Below are 26,775 nucleotides of genomic sequence, written 5' to 3' on the forward strand. Positions count from 1 at the left end.
AGTACTTAGAGGGGAGACGCATCATTTGTGCAGTGGTGGAAGCAACATCTCCTGGTAGCTGTCAGAGCGCACAGCAGGCAGCGTTTCAATTTGTTCTCTCTGCTCGTTGTTGTGTGACGGAGGCGATGTGGATTTACAGGCTCGTTGTTGGACTCGCAGTCATTTATTGCTGCGGTAAGTTCTTTTTCTTGTCCCCCCCCCCCCCTCTCAAAACTATTTAGTAACTGTTTAAATAACGTTTCTGAATGGCTGCAGCCTCGTCCCACTGCACTGCCTGGCGCTCCAAGCAGAATAACGAAGAGCAGCTTTATTCACGTGCCCTTATGATGATTTTAATTACAAAAAAAAAAAAAAAAAAAAAACTAAACAAAAAGCAAATATCACCATATTAATATTTAAAATGTTTTGTTGTGAAAGTAGTAGCCATTTGTTGATAGTATATTTATTGCTTCACTTCCTAGAAACTTTAAGCTAGTATAGAGCCAACTGATCAGTGTTTCATCTGAGGCTGTAGACCACCTAATCAATTACAAAAAGTTCCAATATAACCAACTGTCCCACTGTTGAACCAGATAAAAAGCAAATGCATCTTTTTATAGGTTATTTTGGTGGTTCTACAAAACTGATTTTCAATGTTTTTAATTTGGCAGTAGAGTAAAAACATAACTTTCTGTGACTCAGATCAAGCCCCTGTTCCTCATCTTACAGTTCATCAGAATTTAATCCAAAACCTAAATCTGAAAGCAATGCTCATCAGGTTAGTTGTCATTTTAAGAGTGTTTCTTCTCAGCATCAAGAGTAGAAAAAACTCAAGTCAATTGTGTTTGCAAACAGACAATTGAAACGTGTGGGAAGAAGGAGACGGGTGTGTGGTTTGGGCGGTTTGACTTGCGTTTTCTTTTAAAGTTTATGTGGCTCTCTGATTTTTTAAAGAGACGTAAAGGACCTGAGGGAAACTGGCACACTTCCAGGAGCCTGACTCACTCTTGATAGTACTGATGTGTGTTTGTAATAACAGGTCATCTGCACTGCCTTTCTGAGTTGTGTGTTTAGCAATTACAATAGGAGATTCTTTCTATTTACAGTGAAGGAACAGTGTAACAACATTCTTTGCAACAGTCTGCATACTGTCACAAAACCTGATGGCTCAGTTATCTGTGACCTAAAGGATCAAAGGCAGGTTAAATCCTGCCGATTCTTACTTACCCCTTAAGTAAATTTGCCCTGAGTGTTTGTTTCGCATCAAAACACTCATTTGCAGGATATATTACTGCAATTATGTGACCATGTTTTGTGTTTGTGCATTAGAAGGCAGACGAAATGCACTCCAGGACTACCAGAAATCCGATGGCATCCAACTGGTTGTTGTGTCTCCCGATTCCTCCCTCCTCACCAAAAGCAGGAAACTGAGCGTAACCAAATGTGCAAAAACGTGCAGCCGCGGGAAAAGACTCCCATTCACCTGCAGGTTTGTCAGCAGTGATGCTCCTGTCTTATTTCTTTTTTTTTGTTTTCAAATATGCAAAGTGACCTTCTGAGAATGGATATCAGTTGTCAACAACCATGATGTGGGAAGAATGCTGTGGCTTAACTGTGTGAAATAATTATAGTTATCATCATTTTGAGTGCCTCAGACATGCTAAACCACCTGTGTTAACTGCATTTTGGTTTGAGAAATACCATATGGTATTAATTTGCATGTGTCCTCAGTTCTGTCTCTTTTCCTTCCCCAGAGCTTTCCTCTATGATCATAGGAGCAGGAAATGCCAGTGGCTTTCATTTGACAGAAATTCGCCAGGAGCCCAAATCCATCAAAACGTCTACTATGACCTCTATCAAAAGAAAGGTGCTCTCTTCTGTTTTCGTTTCCTCTTTGCCAGCTGAGATTAGGATCAAAATCTGCCTTATCTGGTTATCCTGTTAGTAGAAAAAGAAAGGAGACGTGTTGCCATTTAGGGTGGTTTGTGTCATACTAATAAATTAATTATATTTGAAACTTTATTTGTTTTTTTATTCTAGTTGTTAACATAGCTTATTTGTGGTAATCGTGGCATCCCACAGGGATAAAACTAGAAAGAGTTAGCCCAAATATTTTTTTCACAGTGCCACTGCATGTCATGCTTAATTATCTGTTATTAAGTGGTGTTCATGTAAACACTGTAAATCCCTGTCTCTCCTGCTCAGTCAAGATGACCAAAAGAATGAACATTCAGGCTCTGTAGCCAGTGTTAGTGAATCCACATAGCCCTGATTGGGAAACCAGATTCCACTTCTGGCAATGTCACATTCTTGTTAAGCCTTGCATTACAACTCCCCCTCTCTGTTTTCTTCATTATCTGCTCAGGCTTTGTGTATAAAATTTTTAATCAGGTTGTTAACTCATCACATTTCCCCTTCTCTCGTTTTTGCCTCACTGCAGACTACGTAAGGGAATGCATTGTGGGCACGGGTGAAAACTACAGGGGTTGGAGGTCAGTGACAGTCAGTGGAATCCTGTGCCAGGCCTGGGCCTCCCCGATACCTCATGAGCACAAGTAAGAAATGTAATCTACTTTTCACCTCAGTGTCAGACAGCATGGTGTTATAAGTTGTTGTTAATGTTGGTGTTGGCCTGTAAGAGCTGCAATTAGCTGGTAGCTAGAGGCTAGTCTGTATGCATCTGTGGGTTTGATATATTAGTGGCTGATTATGCTCCAGGGAGCAGTCATTCATCAGAAGTGACCTCATTGTAACACTTCACTGAGTCACACATCGTTTCCTGCAATGGCGAGTCTGTTTATCTAGATCTCTGTTTATGTAGCATGTGTGGCTCATAAAGAAATTAGGATCTTATCTAATTTGCTACACACTTCTAAGATAAGGGACATTTTTCATTAAATCAGTTAGCCGGGTGCAAGTTTTGGGGAAATGTCTCAAAAAACAAAAGTGAGGGTAATTGAAAATTAGATTAGATCACAATTGCCTAAAAGGAGCAAGATTAGAACGTCCTCCCATATTCGGAGCACCTACACAGTCTGGAAGAGGATAGAAAAAGAAAATAGAGTGTAATAAAATATTTTTATATCCAAACTGTGTTCCATATTATTTATTACAGTTGTATCATCCATCCATCCATCCATCCATCCATCCATCCATCCATCCATCCATCCATCCATCCATCCATCCATCCATCCATCCATCCATCCATCCATCCATCCATCCATCCATCCATCCATCTTCCTTCCTTCCTTCCATTTTTTACAATTTCGAAGCCTGAAAAGGACAGAAATAACTGTCATTATAAACTTTTGTTTTTAACATGTAAAAAATATGAGCTGAAAATGACTGAGGAATTTTATGTCTAGAAATTAAGTCTAAAAAAATATGGACCTCTTACATGCTAATTAGGGCCCGCGACAGTTCGAAAATAATGATTTGCTTTGAAACACAAGTACATAATAACACAAACTTCTTTGAAAACTACACTGTATATTAATTTACATTGACAAATCATGTTACATAATTAAAGCTGTTGAAAGGCTTTAATTTAAGGTAGCTCATGTAATCTTTTCCCACAGCGGATGAGTTTGTTAGAAGAACACATTGAAACAGTAATTGAAAATAAAGTGAAAGGATGTTTACTGTAAACCCAATATTAGCTAGTAGATGCCATTGTGAAATCAATTTAAGACTTATCCAATCAAGTGATCCTCACACTTTAATTTACGTTCCCTTAATTTACAGTTGCTTTTTTTAAATAGTTTTTTTCAAACATTACTCTTGATTTTATATATTGCATTCGTTTTATATGAATAACATAGCAAACAAGGTCATATTTCTAGGAAAAAAAGTCAAGAATATTTTACAAATAAACAATTAAATTAGAAGTATTGAAAAGGCTTGGTTGCAAACCCCCCAAATCATATGAATCAAAGCTGACAGTGAACATCTGTACTTTCAGTGAACCTCCTTTTTCATACAGCTATTAATGCCTCTGCAAATCAGGTAATCACTCCAAGGAACCTTGTATGTTTTTATCAGTCAGTCTGTCTCTCCCTGTCTCTCTCGCTGTTCTAACTCACTCAGACACACACACACACACACGCACACACACACACACTTGACTTTTTATCAGTGTAAGGTTTTTCCTTTCTGCCTCTTTCATTTTCAACCACCAAAAGATGAACTTCTCATTCTTTATCATTTCATCATCATGGAAAAATACAGCTTGACGCAAAAACTACACTTTGCCGTGTCCATCATTGCCGCTGGTGACCACAGCCATGTGCTCGCCTGATGTAAAAGATATGAGTCATTTGCCAGCGTGTTTATACTACATTAAGAACAGGCCTTGTTGGAGAAAAAAAATCAGCACTGTTATGTATTAACCTTTTTCTCTAATTGCAAATAGCAAGGAACAGAAGAGTCTGTCCACCAGCCTTGTCATCAGTGACTTCAAAATATGTTTATTTTGTCACCTTGACACAGGCAACTTACAGCCAAGCAGCAGCTGCCTTGTAAATGACGAATTGTTTTTCATTCTGTTGAGGATTAGTAAAAGACAACATTCTGGCTTTTGTTTAATTTGCTTTGCTCTGGTTGTGAGCTGTGTTTACCTGCTGCTCTTCTTACATGTTGTTTTGCTGCCCCTCTCCTTCCAACAGATTCATGTCCAAGAGATACAAGAAGAAGGACCTAAGAGGAAATTATTGTCGCAACCCAGATAACTCCACCATTGGTCCATGGTGCTTCACCACCGACCCAAGACCACACCTCAGACACCAGGAGTGTGGCATACCACAGTGTTCACAAGGTAGGCTGTGCGCACGCATATACCTCTGCATGAGGACATTCATCTTGAAGTAATAAGCATTCCACATTGGAAATTGCTACACAATTACAATTGTTATTTAAGCTTGACCATCTGAAATGAGGTGCAGCACATTGGGGCAATCACATACTTAGAGTAGGTTCTGCTTGCTCTAACTGTGGTTCGCAATCCCTCTGTTCTAGAAAGTATTTGAGTCCAGGGTTGTTTTTTTTTTTTTTTTTGTTTTTTTTTTACAGATGCAGGCTGCAGCTGTTTCCAGGTGTAGTTTTACTATTTAATATCCTCTCTTGTTTCACCAGGCTCAGACTGTATGAGCGGTTTAAACCACAGAGGAGCAAGTCATGAAATATCAAAGAATATTAATGGCACTGTTGTTTCATCTACATACATATCCACCCATTACGCTTGTCCCTGCAGCAAACATGTGGTTGTGATGATAGTAAAACACTGCCTTAATGTCATATCACAAAATGTCAAGTCTTCCTCAAGGAGTGGACAATAATGACCCTTGCTATCTAATCCCCAGAGATTCATGCTGTCACAGGGCTTGCTCCCTGTGCATAGCACCGGATCACTTTAATTAGGTACTTAGTTTTGGTTCGATAAAACAACACCAGAAAACGTAATGCTCTTCTACGGACAGATGGTGTCCCAAGGGGTTAAAACAACTTACACACCACATATTGTAGCATTTTATTTCAATAGAAAGGCTTTGCTCTGTCAGAAACAAGGACTGGAAGAGTTTATGCAACAATTAACCGCTACTAGCAGAGAGCACACATGTAGCTACAAAAACATGGCATGTACAAGCATAAAAACACTGGCAGCCACTGGTAGTAAATGTGTGGTGTCACGTCAGGAGTCGGCTCATAAACATCTGCTTTTAATAGGCATCCTTTTGGTTGTTTACACCATGCTGTGTCTCCCACAAACAAACAAATGGTGTCCTCTCTTCACTAAACCATTTTTATTATTTTGACACAGTTAATTGGAGTGTGCATTAAATGTCTATTAACATAACTATAACACTAAAATGGAAGCCAGTTAAATGGATGGTCCTGGTTTTTGTACGTTTGTTTTTTTTTTGTTTGTGGAGGGCTTTGAACTATTATGTCACATGATATTAAACAAGGCTCTCAATTACTCTGTTTACTCCTTAACATGCTCTAGTCATGGTCCAAACAGGGTATGAGAACTATCAGAAGGGGGGCCAAATAGATTCGGGCCATCCAAAACATGTTAAATTCTGAAAGTGTGGTGAAAATTTACATTATCACTGTTTTTTCAGTTGAAAACCCTACCCCTATCTGGGTCATCTGCGAGTGTAGCACAAAGGTATTTTGTCACTATTCAACTATATCAGCCAAAATTATTCTGTCTCTCCAAACAAAGGTTCTTCCTTTTTATTATCGGACTCATGCAGATTTCCTCTTATCTCCCCTATTCATCCTCACTTTCAGACAAGGTTTTCACTGTTTTGTACTTGATTTTTTGGTTTTAAATGGGCAAAAATAATGAGTCATGAGTAATCAGAACTAAGAGAGACAACATTTAAGTATATATGCTGCAATGGTGAGACATTTATTAATTTTTTCACAAAAAAGGTGACAATAGGGTTTCTTTCCCCACCAAACGGTTTCCAGTGCTTAACCAGTGATGGTGTTAGAGCCAAACCATAACGCAAACTGGGAGCCACATCATTACATCACTGTAAGTGTTTCATTCAGTAGATGTTTAATTGTTTGTCAGGTTTATTCAGTATTTTTGTGGAGAACTACACTGCATGAGGATAGATTAACCATACAAATTAAATATATTAACATCATTACATTTATTTACTATGATTTAAACAACATGCAGTGTTTGTGAACACTTCACAATGACAAACTGGTTGATTTCTGATGTGATCAGTGCCAGCAGTGCAACAAGAAGCAGTTAAGAAAGAAGATAAGAAACAATAAGCTGATGTTATGCTCTTTCTTTTTATATTAATGTTAAGAGTACTCATTCTTTTTTGAGTTGTTTCAGGTTAAGCAGATCAAAAAGAGTTTGTAGTGTTATTTTGTTGGCCTGTTGGTCTCTATGATCCTCCCTTACATACTAAAAGCAGCTGTTATATTCTGGCTCAGCTCTTAGTTGATCGTCTTAGTTTATCAGGAGTGATGGTCATTTTGCCCTTTCACCAGTTCATATATTTTGTTGTGTACCTGACTTTTAATTGTACAAAATGGTGTCAACTAAATGTTGCGTACCAATGATGCAACCGGTGTAGGGGGACTTTTTGCTTGTTTGTTCAAATTTTTAATCTGTTATAATCTGTTGGAAAGATGTGGTTGTGGGACTTCCGTAAATAATATCTACCAGTAGGAAATCAGTTAGACTTACGCCTTGGTCTGGGATTAAAATATGTCATATAAGAGTCATTTGGCAAAATAATGCAAAGTTTTTTAGATAACTATGTACAATTCAATTAACATTTTTCAACCCATTATTTCCATAACAGATCTAAAAACTCACCTGCTATAAAAGAAATAAACTCACACTTCATACTCACTTCACTCACACAGGTACAAAATACTTTGTTTGCAGGTAGAAATTTAAAATAGGAAGGTATGAAATGGCAACAAGCAGGTACACGGGTCAAGGCAGACTTGTTACGTTAATTGAACAGTGCGAGTGGCAAAAAAAACTTTAACAAGTCATTTCTAAATTACTTATTTAAGATGTTATGTATTAAGTGCCCATTTTCTAATGTTACAGAATATTTGTTATCACTTAATGTTGCATGTGTTCTCCTTTAATGCGCAGTTGAGTGTATTATCTGTAATGGGGAAGACTATCGAGGACCAATGGACCATACAGAAAGTGGGAAAGAATGTCAACGATGGGACCTGGATGAACCTCACAGGCATACGTACCACCCCAAGAGGTGAACCTTCCACACAGATAGGCATACTCACATCTCACAAACTGCATGCTTTATCATCGTGCACTGATATGCATGCAGTTTTTTTATATATATATATATATATATATATATATATATATATATATATATATATATACGGTATATTGCTGTAACTGATTCATGAGCCTGTGGCTCACTCTGGAGAATAAGTGATTTTCAGGCAGCCAATGAAAACATTTTCCCTAAGGGAAGTGATGAGAATCTATCTAGTATAGATTTCTGTTTTTTAACTGTGGTATGCCGGGAAATCCCCTCATTTCTGCATTAGGAAAGCTATATATTTCAATTTGTAAAGTATTCCTTACATCTTCTTAGCTTGTGTTGACATATGTTCATGTCAGCTTTTGTGAGTCTGTGTCAAGGCTGTTCCAGCTAGTTGGGTGGCAGGTGGTCTGGATTAGCTGAGACTCGTTAACACATCCTTAATCATCACACTATTTGTACAAACCGGGTCCCAGGCTGTGCATGCCGTTAATGGAATGAGAGGACCCGCAGCCTGATGCTGCATGCCTGGAGGCAACAGGCCTGAAGGGAAGTGGGACTTTGGGACAACTGAATGTTAAACATCTGTAGTGATGCAACTTATTATCCTGCTCATTTCCCTGAGCTCTAATCAGATAAACAGATGGTGTCTGCTCACAACTAGTCATTTATTTATGAGCTACATGCAGGACTGTATTGTTTCCAATAATTCCACTGTGCACTTAGGAGAAAGATGTAACTTTTATCTCAAACGTTTAGCTTTGTGTACATACAAAAGTGTCTTTGTGTTAGGTACCCTGACAAAGGCCTACATGATAACTACTGCCGGAATCCCGATGGACGTCACAGACCCTGGTGCTTTACCACAGATCCAAACACACCCTGGGAGTACTGCAAGATCAAAGTCTGTGGTAAGCGAGATTGTTAATGTTTGTTTGTGTATGGTTGAATGGATTAACCTAAGGTATGCATGTCAACTAAAAATTTGTGTTTGACATAAACCAGGTTCGTTTGTATTGAGTGAAGGCTTGTTACTGTCAATCATGCCTGACTGGATTTTCCAGAATTTACAACTTCCTGTGTCATTTGTTTTACGTCATACTGACATAAATCTTTCATGATGTTAGAAAACACACATGCGCACCTAAGTAGCTAGCACCATGCTCATGTTAGCCTTTCTGTTTTGTCGTCTCTAATAGCCAAAATGTTTATTTTTCACAGCGCCATGGGTGAACAGTTTATTATTCTATCCCAGCTCTTAGTTGTGGAAGTCAGCCTGCACAGAGCTCAGTTACTGCTCCACATTAACCTGCATTAACGCATACAGACAAAATACAGGGATCATGCTTGGATGTTGATTTTTGTTTTTATTATTACACCTCAGACATCGATTGAACCTTTTATATCAGGTGTATGAGAAAATAAATTGTGAAAAAAAGAAAAAAAAGAACAAATGCACTTAATGTGTGGTCGACTAGAAAATCAGAAACAGGCCAAAGAGACAACCACTCCAGTCCTTAAGAAAGTAAAACAGAAACAATTTAAACTACACGATGCCTGCCAAAAGTGAACACATGCCTCAAACTTTTAACATGTTTTGCAGTGTTGAGTTGATCTATATATGTATGCCCCTTTACTTTGATACCCCCAATTAAAATCCGATGTGCACAAATTACCCATAGAAATCAACTAATTAGTATGAATGCACATGAGTTTAATCTCCATTTTAATACAGGTGTTTTGTAAAGGTTTTAGAGCTTGTCAGAGATAGTGAATACTACTGAGCAATCTCATGGTGACCAAGAAAACACCCCAGAGAGGTCAGAGGAAATGTTGTAGAGAAGTTTAAAGCATGGATAATTTCTAAAAACAAAATTCCTAGCTTTGAACATCTCACTGAGCATTGTGCAATCCATCATTTTAAAGTGGTAAGAATATGGTACAATTGCAAACCTAAAACTTGACTGTCCACTAAAGCTAACTTGTCAGATAAGAAAAGCTATTACCACGGAAACAACCAAGAGGCCACTGTTAATTCCAGAGAAACTACATAGATCCACAAGAATCATCCAAAGTCCTGGCACCATGTTTTGTTGATGGCAATGATCCATATGGACAGTGTGATTCACTGTTTCCCTTGTTTTCTCCCCTCTAAAGACTGTCTTCCACCTCTTGAACTCTATCTCTCTCTCTTACTCTTTGATATGGGAGTTTTTTGGTAACAGCCCAAGTTTACGACCCAGTTAGTCTTAATCAAAACAAGGCTGTGAGGACAAAGCAAGAGGCACAGAAACGGAGAAGTGGTCCACTGACAAGGCCCCATCTTTTGTTTACTGTCAAACTTGTATCTATTTTTAGACACATTTAAAAAAAACTTGAAGATGCAGAACTTGAAACATGTTTTTTGCATGTACTGGTGGACAGTATTCAGCCTAATGAACTTGGGACTTGGCTGTGGCCTTTTTGTGAACAGATAAACAAATTGAGATTCGTGCTTTGTTTTTCTAGTTGTGATCTCAAAAAGCCCTATAGAGGGGGGTATTCTGCTGAAACCAGGTAGATGCTAAACCAATGAAACACTGTCATTAACCAAATATTTTTTTCTATTATAAATCAAGGAATATTGATTGATTTGTATAAAAACACAATACATCTGTCTAGATAAAACAAGGTGTTTGTAATCAAGTTAACATAAGACCTGAGGTGAGGACACAGTGTTGACTCAGTATTTAAATTGTCTGTTTCTAGCAAAATCATTTGGTTTTGACAGCTAGGGACTAAAGCCTTTATTGACATCACTAAGGAATTTGGGACGACCTAGGTCCCAAAGAAAAGTTTTTACCAAAAATAGTCTTTGCTCAAGGGACATATCTGTGTAATGTTACTAAATAAGGGTCAATGAACTGATATTTATCCATCCATCCATTCTCTGACCCGCTTAATCCCTCGTGGGGTCGCGGGGTTTGCTGGTGCCTATCTCCAGCATTCACTGATATTTATATTCAAGTTAAATATTTTTTGCTTTATTATTTTCTTAAATAATCTTAGAAAACCAACAACTGCTAACACTTGGGGTTTCTGAAAATATGTGCTCAACAGTAAAAAAGGATATCTAGAGTGGTTGTCAATTTGAAAAATAGTACATTTAGAAGGGTCAGAAAAACCTTTATGCTTTGGTATCTGAATTAATTTCTCTTTTGGAATGCCTCCTGTTCTAATAGTAATTCAGTTCAATTCAATTTTATTTATATAGCGCCAAATCATGAAACATGTCATCTCAAGGCAGTTTACAAAGTCAAGTTCAATCATATTATACAGATTTATACAGTAATCACAACGTGCTGTGGAAGTACCTTCTCAGCTGTGAAGTTCTGATGTTGCATTTGGTCATCCTACCAAAAACGTTTCATTGGACAAAATAATACAGCTTTCCAGCATTCTGCTCTTTGTGCAGTAACTCTGGGTGTTGCAAAACCTGACAAGGCAGGAAATTCAAAATTCAAGCCAGCCAAGGTGTTTCATTTAAAAAGATGTATTAACAGAAACCAGGGTACAGAAACTCCTGGATCAGGGAATCAAATGGCTGAATTGGCTGAATGACCTCCTCTGTATGCTGTCAAGTTATCCAGACTCCTTCTAATGACCTGATGATTTGACTCAGGGGTGCTGAAGCAGAAACACATAAAAGCTGCAGTATACCCCTGTTCTAAATGACAGCACCCAGAAGATGTGTGACAGCAGACAGGCCAGAATCATGTCACTGGGAGTAGAACAAGATAACAGCTAGCTGGTTATTTAGTTTAGCTATCTGCTTGGATAGCAAGGATGCAGTGTGCTGCTTAACAAACATGCTGTTTTTGACTTGTCCACCATAAAGCCACTATACCATCACCTTGACTATGTTTTATGTGACAACAAATATTTCAGAACAGACAAAGTTATCTATTTGGACACGCAGTCTTCCAGAGCTAGCTACAAAGATAGCTGACCAGCAGTGTGCAGCAATAGATTGGATACGTGCATTGCAGCCTTACTTTATGATCTACTCAGCTGGAGAAAATGTGACATGCCACACAAACGCACAAACGGAGATAACCGAGAAAACCTTTCTTTTTCTTATTAAAAGCACTTTAAATTATATGGTGGAAATTTCTTTCTGGTTTTGAAGCTGTACGTTTATAAAACCCTGATATACTTTGATACCAACCCTAAACAGACACATACCCGCAGTAAATGTGTACAATGGCCACATTGATCCAACTGCACTCACTAACACATTCATATACTATACACAGATAAGTAGGTGAGATGGGGTTCAGCGCCAATCGTAGGGGCACATCGACAAGACATCGAAACCCACAAAATTCCTATTAACAGGCTAACATTCAACCCACTGAGCCATGCTCATCATTGCTGCCAAGTGGACTTTATTCTGGTCATATATGTGTATGCTGAAGAATAAAGAAAATGTCTTTTTGAGAGAGAAAAAACAAAATCCTGTTAAAAATAATGAAGCTGTATAGGGCATATGACTGAGCATCTTTTTAAGCTGTGATTCTTTGTTATTTATTGTTCTCCACCTTTTTTCCCCCAAGGTGATAAAATCTGTTGTCATCAGTTACCTTCTGGCTCTGGGTAAATTTAAACCAGTCTTTCAACTGTTATGTAGACTCTCTTTCAAGTGTAAAGGATACGCGCTACAATGAATTGTGCATTTGTCTCAATTTAGATTTCATTTTAATTTTTTCCATGTGGCTCCAAGATCATTGAAAGGAAATGCTTTAGGACAGGCAAGCATGGCCAGCAAATGTAAATAAAGTCTGATTTTTTTGGATGTGATGTCAAGACCAAACCAAACACTTTGTTGCAACAAGCTGGTTTGTGGAGTACCAGTTGAAAGCTGTGGTTTCCATGTTAGCTGTCAACATCTTGGTGCTTGGAAAACAGAGCAAGTGGGCGTCTGGGTTAGAACCAAAGAAAGATGCAGTGAAGCATAACATAGGACCACTCGTACCCTGTTTTTTTTTTTTTTTTTTTTTTTTTTTAATACAGTCTGGCTTAACACACATAATGAAGATGTCATTTTGGTTCATTTATTAGATCCAAAGATTATGTGAACATTTTAGAATCTGTTTTTTTCAAGGTTGATGACTTTGTCTATCAAAAGTTTTTAAAATCTAAATTACAAAATGCTCTGCAGAAAACACAACAGCCTGAAATACAAGCAACTCATACAAGAAAACAATATAAAATAAAATTGTATAAAACAAAACAGCTCTATCACAGGTAATTCAAACACAAAGACATGTTTTAAATAGTAATAATGATTACCATCTCACTAAAGGATGAGTTTCGCTGTCAAAACATTTTTACTACTTTTAAAGGGAGGACGAGTTGGACTATTTTTGTTTGTAGTATCATGTCATAAAGAGGAGAAACATACATTCTTATCCATATGCATTGAATGTTTGAGAAGTAAACATTTCCTAGTTCCAAATAGGAATATTATACAGGATAGATCCCTGACTGGACCCCAACATCCAATAACCGTCTGCCACATGTTTAAAACATGATAATACATGTTGTAATAAAACATTTCTTTGCACTTATGGTGGTTTTTATTTGTCCCATAAACAGATTCATGAGCACTGTTTGTGAATATATTTCTTTTGTTTCCGAATGAATACAATACAGAGACATACAATGCTAAAGGACAGTCTAGCCTAGACATTAAGGAATAATTGGTGATTCCTTATGGTTCTCCAACTTCCAAGCTTAACATGGTTAAAGTGGGTTGATTTCATTCCTAGATCCAAGCACAACTTCAAATGTATCTAGATCACAGCATAAGTAGCCACCAGTCCTTGTTCTCAGTTTACTGTTGTCTGATTCAGTCCACTGTACTTTGCTTGTTCTGTTTGAAGAAAATGTACTTAAACTATTCATCTTCTTGTCTGTTTCAGCTATTAGCTTTACATACACAGCTGATTCATTACATTTTTTTGCCATGTAAGTACTTTATATAAAAGCCTCCCCAGAGCACAGGCAGGCCAAGTATCACAGCTAGTACTAGTACAACACTTTTAGCATCAGGGATTAAAAAAAAAAAAAAAAGCTGAGAAAGAACTGAGAAACACTCAACATGGTGTTTCTAAGAAATACAATACGAGGGACAGAAACTGACTGGCACTATCAAATAGGATTATGATGCATTTCCATTATACTTCAGACACAGACACATGAAAGCAGTTAGGGTAAAGGACTCTGGATGTAATTCTTAGTAAGGAAAACTGTCGATTTTGGATCAATTGGAGATTTTTCATGATATTAAGTAACTAGCTAGTCTAAATAACATTATGCTCCTCATGTTCTTGTTATTATGTGTTTATCATCGTATGATCCAACAAATCAACTAGGGCAGGTGTGGCCGAGGGGGCATTTGCGGCCCCTGTACTAATTTTGTGTGACCCCCGAACTGCAATTCAAGAAAGATTTGGCCAACCAGCCCTAGTGGCTCGTGCAGATGGAAACTTTTTATTTTTAACTAGGGTAACATTATTGCAGACAACTTCAAATCTCACAATTAAATGTTAGGTACCCCACAAAATATTTGTCTTTTAATAACAACACTTTTTACATTATGTTTAATTTCCTAGTAAAAAGGACCACAGCTATCCAATGACTTTCACTCAAATGCAGACTATCGTGTATTAAAACCATGATTAAAATGTATTTATTAAAATAGCTAAATACAGATGCTCTGCGATAGACTGGCAACCAGTACAGGGTGTACCACGCCTCTCGCCCATTGACAGCAGGAGATAGGCACCAGCACTCCTCGCGACCCCACAAGGAATAAGCATGTTGGAATATGGATGGATGGATGGATAAATACAGATGGTTTAAAATTATCATATTTTGCACAGCAGGTTAAACAAATCTATTTTTGGTCAGTTCATTTATTTTCATTTATTTTTTGGCCCACGAGTGCTTATGAGTTGACAGTTTCGGCCCGCAAGACGAAAAGTTTGGAAACCCCTGACCTAGAGTTTCATTGAAAAGCATGCTTAACATTTTAAGCTCTTCCACAGAAACACCTCCTAAAAGTCCTGGGATGGAGACAACCGAATGTTATGAGGGCAGAGGAGAGGGTTACAGAGGCACAGTAGACATGACGCCCAGCGGACTCGCCTGCCAACGCTGGGATTCTCAGTATCCTCATAACCACACATTTTCACCTGAAGCCTACCTTTGCAAGTGAGTGAAAATTTGCACGAGAAAGCCCTCCACTTACTCACCCACCAGTGTGCGCTCACATCTCAGTAGATAACACAATGGCTTTTTTTCCCCCTCATTGTTTTCCAGGGACCTGAGAGAGAACTATTGTAGGAATCCAGATGGTCAAGAATTCCCCTGGTGCTTCACTACAGACCCAAGAGTACGCACAATGTTCTGCACCCACATCCCTCAGTGCAGCGCCCAGAACAGCCCTGTCAGTGGTAAGAGACATGGCAGCTTTGTTTGATGTTGAAAATGAGAGAAAAGCATATTTTTTTCAATCTTAAACTGAGAAATATTTGGTATTTCTATATTTTGTAGACTGCAGGGTTCATATGAGACCCTGTACCACACATATTGGTTTATAACCAAGGTCCTCTACATCCCTGTGGAACTTTTTTTATCTTACAGGACTGTGGGAAGGACTGACCACCACGTCTCACATAAATAAAATCTGACAGCAGTTAGGGATGGCCTGGTCTCATTGGACAGTGAAGGGGGTAGTGGAGGGATTAGTCTTGGTTCAAGATTCTTTCTGTGGTACCAAAAGATTCTGAAAGGGAAAAATGTAGATCTATGGCTGATTACACACATTTCAATTTCCTGAGGGATTTTCAGGAATATTTTTTTTGTTTCTGTGGCCTTACATAAAACTGACTCTAAGGTTGTTTTGTGGTTTACCCTCGAGGGCTGAAAACATTCCCATGTAGAAAAGAAATATAAGATGACAGACAGCTTAATAACTTATTTATATCCAATGCTTCTCTAAGGAGTCATAGCGGATGACTTGTTTTGTGTTCCCATCTCTGTGTATTCTAGATCCAGCCATGATAGATGAAGCAAAGTTTCATTTGTGTAACAGCCATTTATTTTAGTCGGGGTTCAGTGTATTACAAATATTATTTTATATTTTTCCAATAATTTGTATATTCTAATGCTTGTTTGACACCAACATCTGTATTTTCCTTCAAATACAATGTATTATTAGCTTTCAGTAGTAACCCTAAAACAAATGTATTACTGCCTATTTAGGGTTTTTAGCAAACTGTTTTATATTATATTATGTTTTTTAGAAAGTTAAACCAGCAAAAAGTAACACATCATTGACTTAGACTTAGACAACTTTATTGTCATTCTGTATGTACAGAGTGCATACAGAACGTGATTTCACTGCATGCAGCTTACGGCAGTGTAATGGGATTGCAGGTTGAAGAAGGCAACATTACAGTACAATATAAAGTGCAGCAGTGATCAGATGGAACAATGCAGGAGAAAAACAGCGAGCAAGAACAGTGTGCAGAAGAATGTTCAACCATTGTGAGGCTGTAATTAAAAAACTAAAACTAAAAACATGTCATACTTATACAAATTAATGGAATGTATTCAGCCCAACTAAATCAATAATTTTTAGAATTAACCTTTGGGTCAATAATTATTTTATTTAATTTTTTTATGAGAGGGTCCTGTCTCTACTAGATATACACTGGTAGAGTTACATCTAGATCATAAACTTTAGCTCAAGGGCTATCAGATTGCATGGAGAGAGAACCTGTAAACTTTAATTTCCAAGTCGTCCCACATATTTGTAATTGGATTTAGGTTTCAATTTTGACTGGGGCATTCTTATATCTAATGGTTTAATTGAAACCCCTCCTTTTAGTTTTGACTTGATGCTCTGGGTTTTTGTCCTGTTGGAGGGTGAAGCTCTGTCCTATTGTGGAATCATCTGTAACCTCCAACTGGTCTTCTTCCGAAAAATCACATATTTAGCTCTATCCAGCATCCTATCAAATCTATTCCTATGGTCCTGCTAAAGAAACACATCCCTACACTATGCTGCTTTCATCATGTTGTGCCTTGGTGGGGACGTTGTTTTCAGGGTGATGTGCCGCACAAGCTTTCCTCCACACACGTCGGCCAAAAAAGTTGAAATTCCATGTTTTCATGTTCTGTCCTCTAAACAGGGGATTGACTTTCAACTGAACGTTTAATTGTATTAAATTAAATGCCATTAAATATATATCCATGTCTTTTTAAGATTTTTTATGCCTCTCTTCACTTCATGGTGATACACTACTTTGTGTTGGTCCATCAGTAAAATACATTGAGGTTTATGGTTGTAATGTGAAAAAAGGTGGTATGAATATGTTAGCAAGGCACTGTATTTACTTTTAATTTTTCAAACTCGTTAGAAGGATATTGCACAAAAAATAGTGCTTTCCTAAAATGTAATTCTCATATTTCTTCTTAAGACATTACTGGCTTTCAGTAGTAACCCTAGAAGAGGCAGAATGCAAGCAGAGGTTTCAGTGAAGAAAGGATGCTTATAAAGCCTGCTATGTTTGTCTTCAGAATGTATGAATAAATATCTGAAATGTCTTTCTTATTTTCTTCCCCACTTTTGTGTGCAACCCCAGATTGCTTCCTGGGTTTTGGAGAGAATTACCAAGGAGAGCGTTCAATGACTAGATCAAACCTGCCTTGTGCTCCCTGGCAAAACCACAGCAACAGGTCAGTCCACTGAATCCCTGCTTCTTCCCTGCCTAATAACTTTTTGGAACTTAATGTAATTAAAACACAGATGTGCACCGTTAATAAATCAGACAGGCACCTCTGCATAAAACAGAGATGTAACACAACTTCTAAAGGATGTTAACTACCACACCTTTGGAACATTTACATGATTTTTAACAGCTCAGTGGTGTCAAATTTTTCCTAAAAGGAGAGTGCTTGGAAAATGATGGGTCTATTGTAGGAAACATTTTCCAACATTTCCAAGAACCAGCTATGCAGACCTTAAACATGCTGGTGTGCAGACAGAAAACATATGTTGAGTTTTACATAAGTCATTTTGTTGTTAGCTTACCAGGAGGAGAAAAGGGCTACCGTGACCAGCATTTAGGAACAACCAGTTTTGTTTTCTCTGAAGATGACCTAACTGAGTAAGAATGACTCACAGGGATAATTTGGTGGAGAAATATACACTTTAGTTCTGACCTTTGACCCCAACCCCCCTTTGTAGTAACTTCAAAGCCACTCAGATGCACTGCCTAGCTCTTGCCTAGGGTCAAAAGTCATGGTCAGGAACTTGCAGTGAGAGAAAAATAACTCATATAAACATAGACTTGGAACTCAGGCTTGCTTTGACTGAAATTTTCTTTTGTCTCACTTTTATTGTTTTTTGTTTTTCTTTTATTATTCTTGGTAAGTTTGGTAGATGAAAGAAGTTTTTATGTTTGTTTCTTGTAAAACCTGTTGTGAGATGACATGAAAAGTAAATTTCAGAGGATTTAGTGTGTGTACTGTGTGGATTGACTGTCCATTCTTTTTATGATGGCTGCTCTCACTGACGTTTCATAACACTAATTTGAGAAAAGTTTCTTCCAAACAATTTTGTGTTCAACACACAATGGGAGCAATAAGGAAAAACAAGCAGATATATCAAACTTAACAGTTTTGCACTCACAGATAAGTATAAAAAGAGCAACAGCAAACACTTGGAATGGCAAATTGGAGTGCAGTTTATACAATAAAACAATCTTAACAGTCCTTTAACTTTTATTAACCCTACTCACATCCACAAATGTTCTTGACTTAGTAAACAAACAACATATCTTGTGCCAGCTGCCCATGCACTTCAGCGATACAACTAAATAAACAAGTATTAAACAATTACTTCAATGCATTGGGCTGTATTATTGGACATTTATTGTATAATTATAATATGTCCGTATTGACGAAACATTTCAAACTACTGTGAAATAAATCAAATTACATCAAGAATTCAGATGGGAAAACAAGATAAAATTACCCGAAGTGTGACAGACATGTTTAGAATACAGAACTTCACATTTATGCAAAACAGGCAAAAGTAGTGAAAGCAAACTCTCCAGTTCAAATTTGGTTTCATAAAGTGAAAAAGTAAAGCTGTTTATCCAGTTGTGGGAAGGAAGTCAATAAGAAACTTGTCTTAGACCAGTAGCAGTAGTAGTGAAAAAACTGAACCTTATGGAGGAATTTCAAAGGTTTTTGTCATCAACCCAACCTACCTCTAATTGACCACAGTGGCAAATCACTGCTTGTGACTAAACCTGTAACTAAAAACATAATAATGCTGGCAGCATTCAGATAGACCTTTTAATATCTGTTGTGGTTCTTACCAGTATTGTTACTCTGATGTAAAGAGGCATGCGTCAGCACCTTCTTCCAATCAAGTGTCCCATCATAATAGCCTGTTTGATACTAGCAAGCCATGGAGTGGTTGTGCAAGTCTCACCTTTTCTTCACATAGTTTGTGTGTGTTTTGCTCGAGAGTGTTTTTCTCTACACTACTGTAATGTAGCACTGAAGATGTTACAAACTGCACACTGTCTGTTATGCCGCTTAAACTTTATCAGCTAGATCTAATCATCATGGCTAAATAAGCAGAAGGATTATTTGGAGAGAGCAATTTATGATTTAACTTGATTTGAAGGCAACAGCAGATGTGTTGCAATGACAGAGGACAATTACAAAGTAAAAAAAACAAACAAACAACAGTTGTGGTCTTTTTGGTGGGCTGGTTGATTATTCTATACTTAGGCTATCTATCCTAAGCTGTTCACGGCGCTCACTCGCATTTCCTGCATGCATCTTTGTTATACTAAAATGCTCACTCTATGTGGGAACAATTTTTCAACAAGAAGCCAAATTTTTCAACAACATTTCTGTAAAAAAGGTCTGTTTTTTTTTTGTTTTTTTTTTTAAACTGTCCATGTCTTATGTTACACCATTGCCCTTCTGACACCATGGATCTGGAGACCGTTCTAATCACCTATAAATTATATTCACTTCTTGTTTTTAGCAGACAAGTGGCTGAGTAATACTATTTGCCCTTTGGGCTTGTTCAGATGCTTATCACTGAGAAATCTATTTTTAACCTTTGATGGTAGAGCTGAATTGTAACTTTTTTTTTGAACATTACCTTTGGCACTTTGACAGAAAGTTGATTGAAGATTAGTTTAGGTTGTTTTTCTTTTCTTTTTTTTTCCAGTGGAGAGCGGGGTATTCAGATGGCTGGTCTAGAGGGAAACTTCTGCAGAAATCCTGATAAGGACAGACATGGTCCCTGGTGTTTCACCAACAATTCTGCCATTAGCTGGGACTACTGCAATGTCAAATCTTGTAAGTGCATAAACGTGTGCTCATGCAGTACCATAAAATGCCCCTTACACTGATATATTATGAGAAAACTTCAAACTGAGCAAAACTGAAGGTTTCTCATTGAGCTACATTTAAAGGTTGCACTTACAAAAAATGGCTTTCTCTCTTAGAGGTTTGTTGTCTCACATACACTAAAAAAACAGACTTTATTTGACATTTGAAGGCTTGTCAACACTAACCAGTTTGTGCATGGTAAAGGAGATTCGCAACTCGTGACTATCTCTGCACCTGACAGATAGTCACAATCTGTTCTTAAACTTTTAGCTAGCTTTTAAAGTACCATACCGATCTGTTATGTGTTTGCATGTAAAGCTCTGAGATTCCCCAGTGTTACAAACATTGTTGAGTTTATTTAAACATGTTTTATTCGGTATGCTGTTTGGTATGCTGTTATATATATCATTTTGACCCATTCGTAGATCAGGGTTGTGTAGCTCACCAACTGATATTTTGACATTTGCTGGAATCGAACTCAAATTTCCAGTCTTCCAGACTATCCCTTGCTCACAGTAAGTCACAGAGGAAAATCTTGATATTACTTTGTCAGATTTGACAGCATTGGATGGTCATAACTGATTTTGAAGCTATATAGGATCCACCAAAAAGTAATAGTGAAACCTGGGAAAATACTTCAAGATGTAAAACTCAACAAATAGTGATAACTGTTTGTAAAAAAGAAATTAAAATACCTTAAAATATTAACACATATATTTTCAACAGTATATTCTCCCTGAAAAATTTAGGATCGATCCAAATTTTAATTTGAGTATATTTAGTCATTAGGGGAAATAGAAAAAAATGTCACACACACACACACACACATACATATATATATATATATATATATATATATATATATATATATATATATATATATATATATATATATATATATATATATCACAACTCACCTTCTGCCTGTTATTGCTTCTAATTAACTTAAGGCAACATGTTTCTCTCCTCTTCCCACTACAGGCGATGCTTTGCAAAATAACATTCCAGGAGGTGAGTGATTGTGTCTCTGTGAGCAGCTAAGACTGTGTTTGATGGCTTCTAAGGCTGGTTGTGTTTCTTCTGAATTTGATGATGTGCTTTTTATATCCTACCATCATGGTACATGATGCGGGACATATTGTTGTAGTGACAGCTGTTGTCCTCCTTCCTCCTCCTGTGTGGGAGTTTTTCTTATGTGACTTGGTTTTTACATTTAAGTCAGGTACAACGCGCAAATCCCCAGTTCTTGAAACACCCAGGATTTATTTGATATGAGAAAATATCAAATAGTAAGAACCACTAGTTGTACAGTATAATGAAAGAAGTGCCTCTTGTATAGAAACTTTTCAAACATGTCAGTAATAAAAGCTGACACTAAGTTAACATTTATAGCTTAGTTGCTTTTACTTTTAAGCCTATATTTTCTAAAAAAGGATGGTAAACAAGTGTTTTTACATGTTTGCATGCTTGTGTGTGTATTTGTGTTTTAGTCTTTGGAGTTGAGCCAAACCCTGTGAGCTGTTTTGTCCATAAAAGAATCAGGATTGTGGGAGGTACTCCAGTTGGCATATCAGACGGCAGCTGGATGGTCAGCATACAGAAAGGGTAAAGCATTTCAGTTTTATATATTTTCCTCCCACAACAAGGAAGAACAGAACTCCCTATTTAAACCAGGATTCTCATGCTGTTTTAGTGGGCTTTTTTATATTCCCATCAAACTTTGCAATTATACATTCCATAATTAAAATTGACCCTTTAAAGTAAATCCATACATAAGTTTAAATATAATAACTGTGTGCTGTGTGAATGTTTTGCACTTTGTTTTACCTCCCTTACTGTTCATCTCACTCTTTGTGTTGTCATGAGGACATGAGGAAATGAGATAGTATAATAAATGTAGTAATATAAAGAGGTAAACATACGGAAAATACATAATTTATCAATTCATTAACTGAACATATAATGTAGTTGGTGCTAATCAATTAATAAATCTAAAAGGCTGCAGCCATCTTGGTTTCATCCAAAATTTCAAATTTGATTCTTTTCTTCCCAGATCAGTGCACTGGTGCGGTGGTTCACTTGTACGAGAGAAGTGGGTACTTACTGACAGACAATGCTTCTCCTCCTGGTATTTGCATGGCTTACTCTCACTTTGAATTCTCTGCCGATTAAAAAATGCATGGTTTAAAAAAAATCTAAACTGGCTTGTTTCTTTTGTTTCTTCAGCGTTCCAGACCTCAGTGAGTATAGGGTGTGGCTGGGAGTCTCTGATCTTCGGGAAGGATCTCCTGACAGATCTAAGAGACAAGAAGTCAGGATAGCTCAAGTGATATGTGGCCCCGATGGATCTAGCTTAGCCCTCTTGAAGCTCTCAAAGTGGGTACTTGGGAAACTACCATTTTAAATTACAATTAGACATAAATGTTTATTTGCTGTATCTTGATGGTGTTTTGAATTCTGTTTGTACATTAATTATGCCCAGGCCTGCCCGTCTTGCAGACAATGTCCACGCAATTCAGCTACCTGTGGCTGGATGCTCCATTCCAGAGGGAACAATGTGTAAAATGTATGGATGGGGAGAGACAAAAGGTATTAATATTTTCATCACCACGGCTGTTGTATGCATGCATACTTAGTCACCTGGGTTTGTTGAAAAGTATGTTGCATTTAGAGTGCCCTCTACAAACAAAAATAGAGAAGGAATTATGTGAAAGAGCACCTGATTTCTGCTGTTAAGTGGAGAATATGTGGCGCCGAGAGCCTATTTACAGCATTATGAACTGTTTGAAAAAATCAGATTTTAACCAGAGACATGGAAATGTTTTGCAAAATTGTCCTTAAGCAACATAACAAACCAGAACATGTGTTCCAATCAAGACAAGTATGGCTTACCTGATAGAAAATAATATTTTTGACCATTTCTGTTATACAAAAGCATCAGCCAAAATCATGTGCTTTAATTTTCTTTTTATTTATTAAAATAAAAGAAAATCAGACAAATGTTAGGGGCATACGGTTTCATGCATTAATTGTTATAATTTTGTCCCACATTTTCTGTTCAATTCAAATGTACTAGTCCCAGAGCACAGTTTTTTCTTCTCTTGTCTTGTTTGTTTTAATTAGTAATAGAATCCGACTAAGGGAAAACTGAAATCAGCATGTCAGACCTCAAACAAAACTAAACAGTCATGAGTCAGGAAAACCCTTAATGGTGCATGCTTTTTATTGCCATGTTGGCATCATGTAGTTGTTGAAGATTTGTCAGCTGCATATCCATTGTGAAGATGTTTTATTAGACAGATGTCTTGTGAATGTGGAGGCCATTTTAGTTAAATGAAAATTCCTGAGCCAATCATATGATAGATCCCAGGGTTCCCAAAACGGACCGCAGCATTTGGTATTTTATCTTGGCAAAAGAGGTACAGCCTACAAACATGGAAGCCAGTAAGAGAGACTGACCAGAAATAGAACAGAACACAACATCATATCCCTGTCCTGTGTAACAAAATTTCAGTGAAGTTTCACAGCCGCAAGACCGTTGGGCAAATGGCTGGTCTCCGAGAAAGGCATTGCGTTTGTGTTGTCCAATTTTAACCACTAGATGTCATTATTACTTATTATTCCTTTAAAGTTATTATCAAGTTATTGTTAACAAAAGTATACAACTACTTTTGTGTAAAATGTGCCAGATTTTGGTATAACACATTGGTGCATTCATAACTGACACATGCTATATAATAACCTCCTGACGTCCCTAAATACATTCATGATAGCAGACTATAATCGATCCTCGAGTAGGCCATTATCAACTGAACCAGAGGTCCGGAAGTGACAAACAGACTGCACCAAGTAGACAGTAAACACACCTTGCCAACGTACTGTACATGCAAGCTGTCAGTCAGTCGGCATGCCATAATGCTGGTTGTTCTCGCACATGTGCTTCTTTCAGAGGGGTGGGAATTTTGAAAGAGAACTTCCCTTTGCATACACATGCTTTATTTTTGCCACCTTGTGCCTGGCATTCCGGCCTGTTTAGATCTATTGCATTGGATTGTATGTTCTTATTCCAGGCCCTGGTGCAGTTGGTACGTCACAGTTATGAATAGTCTCATGTGATTTGAATTCGCCAAGGATGACAAGATTGCAGCACCGAAGCACAGAAATTATATTAAAAAAATACAGTTTTATTCCATATATTGGTACTTGTTGATACAAATTACTAGTGATAATACTTAAATTTCCCCATTAAATAATGAATGAAAAAAGAACAATTCCAGGGTTTTGTTTAAGTTTAAACTGATCTGCCCATTCTCCTGTGACCTCACCATGTTATCTACACCTTGGCTAGATGGATAAATGCACTCAGGTACTGCAATGAGGTTTACTCATTTATGAATTATGCTAACAAGCAATAGACCAGCTGTACCTAAATGTCTATGTAATTTTGTAGTCCGGTTTTGCTTGATGTTTATATATGAGACAACAATAAAAACGAAAAACGACAACAATATGGAGCTTCTATCTTTTCTTTCAGGCACTGGTCATGATGACATCTTAAAGGCAGTTGACTTGCCCATGGTGGGAAGTTATAGGTGCAGAGAAATGCATAGAGGGAACTTCCATATCACCAACACCAAGATCTGTGCAGGAGGGAAAAGGAACGAAGGAGTGTGTGAGGTACACAATCTGAAAACATTTTTTTATTGTTTTATTGTATAATTTATCAGTGAGCTGTTTCACCATTTAAATATGAGGTCACAAAGGTGTTACAGCAATAATGTTGGTAAGCAAGAACAGGCGCAAAGATCTGGCAACAAAATAATTGCTCCCAGTGTGAATCTACAAGGACTTAGAGCCTTGATCCAACACAGTGCTTTCTAAGCCAAGTTTGATCTAAATCTCAAACAAATGTTTTTTGAATCCACTAGCTTAGATTTCAGTCTGCTGTAAACAGAGCAGCTGGAGACTGTTGCTCCAAGTTTCATCAGCTACCCATAGCCGTCTGAGGTTTCTGACTTTGTAAAAGATCCGAGCATGGCGGTGCCGCCTGTCACTGAGGCTGTTAAATACATTTTTCTTTCATTTACCAATGTCAGAAATCCAAACAGTGATGACAGCTTTTTCTCAACTGCAGATGGAGAATAATAGGCAATGTATGTTTTTTTTTTTTTCACAGAGGGATTATGGGGGTCCCCTTGTGTGCCAGGATGGTGATCTCAAAGTTATTGTTGGCATCAGTGTCCATGGTAGAGGCTGTGCGCGAGCCAACCAGCCTGGTATCTTCATTAATGTGCCCTTCTACACACAGTGGATTTACAAGGTCTTTCGATACTACCCGGACTCTGAGATCGCTTAGAAACTGAAGTAAACTGAAATAGAAGAAATCACTACCAGGGGACTAAATCAAAAGCAGAGCCTCTCTGCATTAACTCCAGTGGTTTCTGAGGCTTGGATACCTGTGGGGTCTGCAGCTGAACATGAAAGTCTGAGGACACACTTACAGTGTGATGTTAGATTTTAAATCACTAGCAAATATGCAGTAGTCACTGATGGTTGATTACAAAGATGAAGACATGCAATATCATGTAATCCCTTGAACCATCTAGTAAGAGAATAGGTCTTGTAAAAGCTGGTTGTTTCATAAGGGGAAAAAGATGCCTTTAAATCAGTTAGAATTAGAATGGAAAAATAACACAAAAAGGGCTGTGAAATTCAATTTGCCCCTTTATCTTCCCTGTTTCAATTATTCAAAGAAAACTTATTATCTAAAAAAGGCAACACAGGTACATAAAAAAAATGTCTTTATTAAAAGAGGGGAAAAAGTATCCAGACAAATCTGGCCCTTTGTGGAAAAGTTATTGTCCCCCTCGTTAAATCATGAATTTTTTGGAACGAAGAGTTCAGTTTCACTAGCCACACCCAGGCCTGATTATTGCCAGACCTGATCAAGAAATCATTTAAACAGAACCTGTCTGACAACCCAAAGTGGACTAAAATATTTCAAAAGGCAACATGTCATTCCCTAACCTAAAGCAATCAGGAACAGATGAAAAATGAAGACATTGACATATATCAGTTAATGATGGAAAGGGTCACGCCATTCCTAAGAAGAGAGTCATAATTTACAACTGCAGAGGCATTGTATTATGCTGAACCTTCCTAGCAGTGGCCAGCCTTCCAAAATTACTACAAGTGCATATCCAGGAGAATATCAAAGATTCTAGAACAATCTCTAAATAAATATAGGCGTCCCTTCCTTCAGGGATGACGCATGATCCAACCCTAAAATGGCAAATATGAGAGCTTTCCAATTTGTTCCAAATCACTGCTAACCCCCATCCCCCCTAAAAAAAGATTAAGAGCTTCTCATGTTTGCTAAAAAATCTTCTTGTATTCTGTAGTCTGACAGGACAAAAGTCAATCTTTTTGAAAGTTGTGCATTTCGTATTTGTTATATCTGGTGCAAGCTAATATAATGTGGTAGAAAAAGAAAATTATACTGAAAGACAAACATGGTGCCCTGCGACAGACTGGCGACCTG

The 26,775-nt window shown here is 37.6% G+C and overlaps 1 protein-coding gene across 1 annotated transcript; it reads left to right on the plus strand.

The window, feature by feature from the left end:
- On the plus strand, nucleotides 1-26,775 carry LOC105938596 (hepatocyte growth factor). The gene is made up of 18 exons (XM_036150484.1): nucleotides 1-174; nucleotides 1,309-1,468; nucleotides 1,734-1,846; nucleotides 2,420-2,534; nucleotides 4,644-4,792; nucleotides 7,619-7,739; nucleotides 8,553-8,671; nucleotides 14,852-15,017; nucleotides 15,126-15,259; nucleotides 17,456-17,549; nucleotides 20,071-20,201; nucleotides 21,216-21,245; nucleotides 21,725-21,839; nucleotides 22,288-22,362; nucleotides 22,461-22,610; nucleotides 22,717-22,823; nucleotides 24,769-24,911; nucleotides 25,411-26,775. Exons 1-18 carry the CDS (start codon nucleotides 126-128, stop codon nucleotides 25,588-25,590), a joined length of 2,151 nt encoding a protein of 716 aa, XP_036006377.1. The 5' UTR covers nucleotides 1-125; the 3' UTR covers nucleotides 25,591-26,775.

This window comes from Fundulus heteroclitus, chromosome 2, assembly GCF_011125445.2.
Source record: "Fundulus heteroclitus isolate FHET01 chromosome 2, MU-UCD_Fhet_4.1, whole genome shotgun sequence".
Classification (NCBI taxonomy): Eukaryota; Metazoa; Chordata; class Actinopteri; order Cyprinodontiformes; family Fundulidae; genus Fundulus; species Fundulus heteroclitus.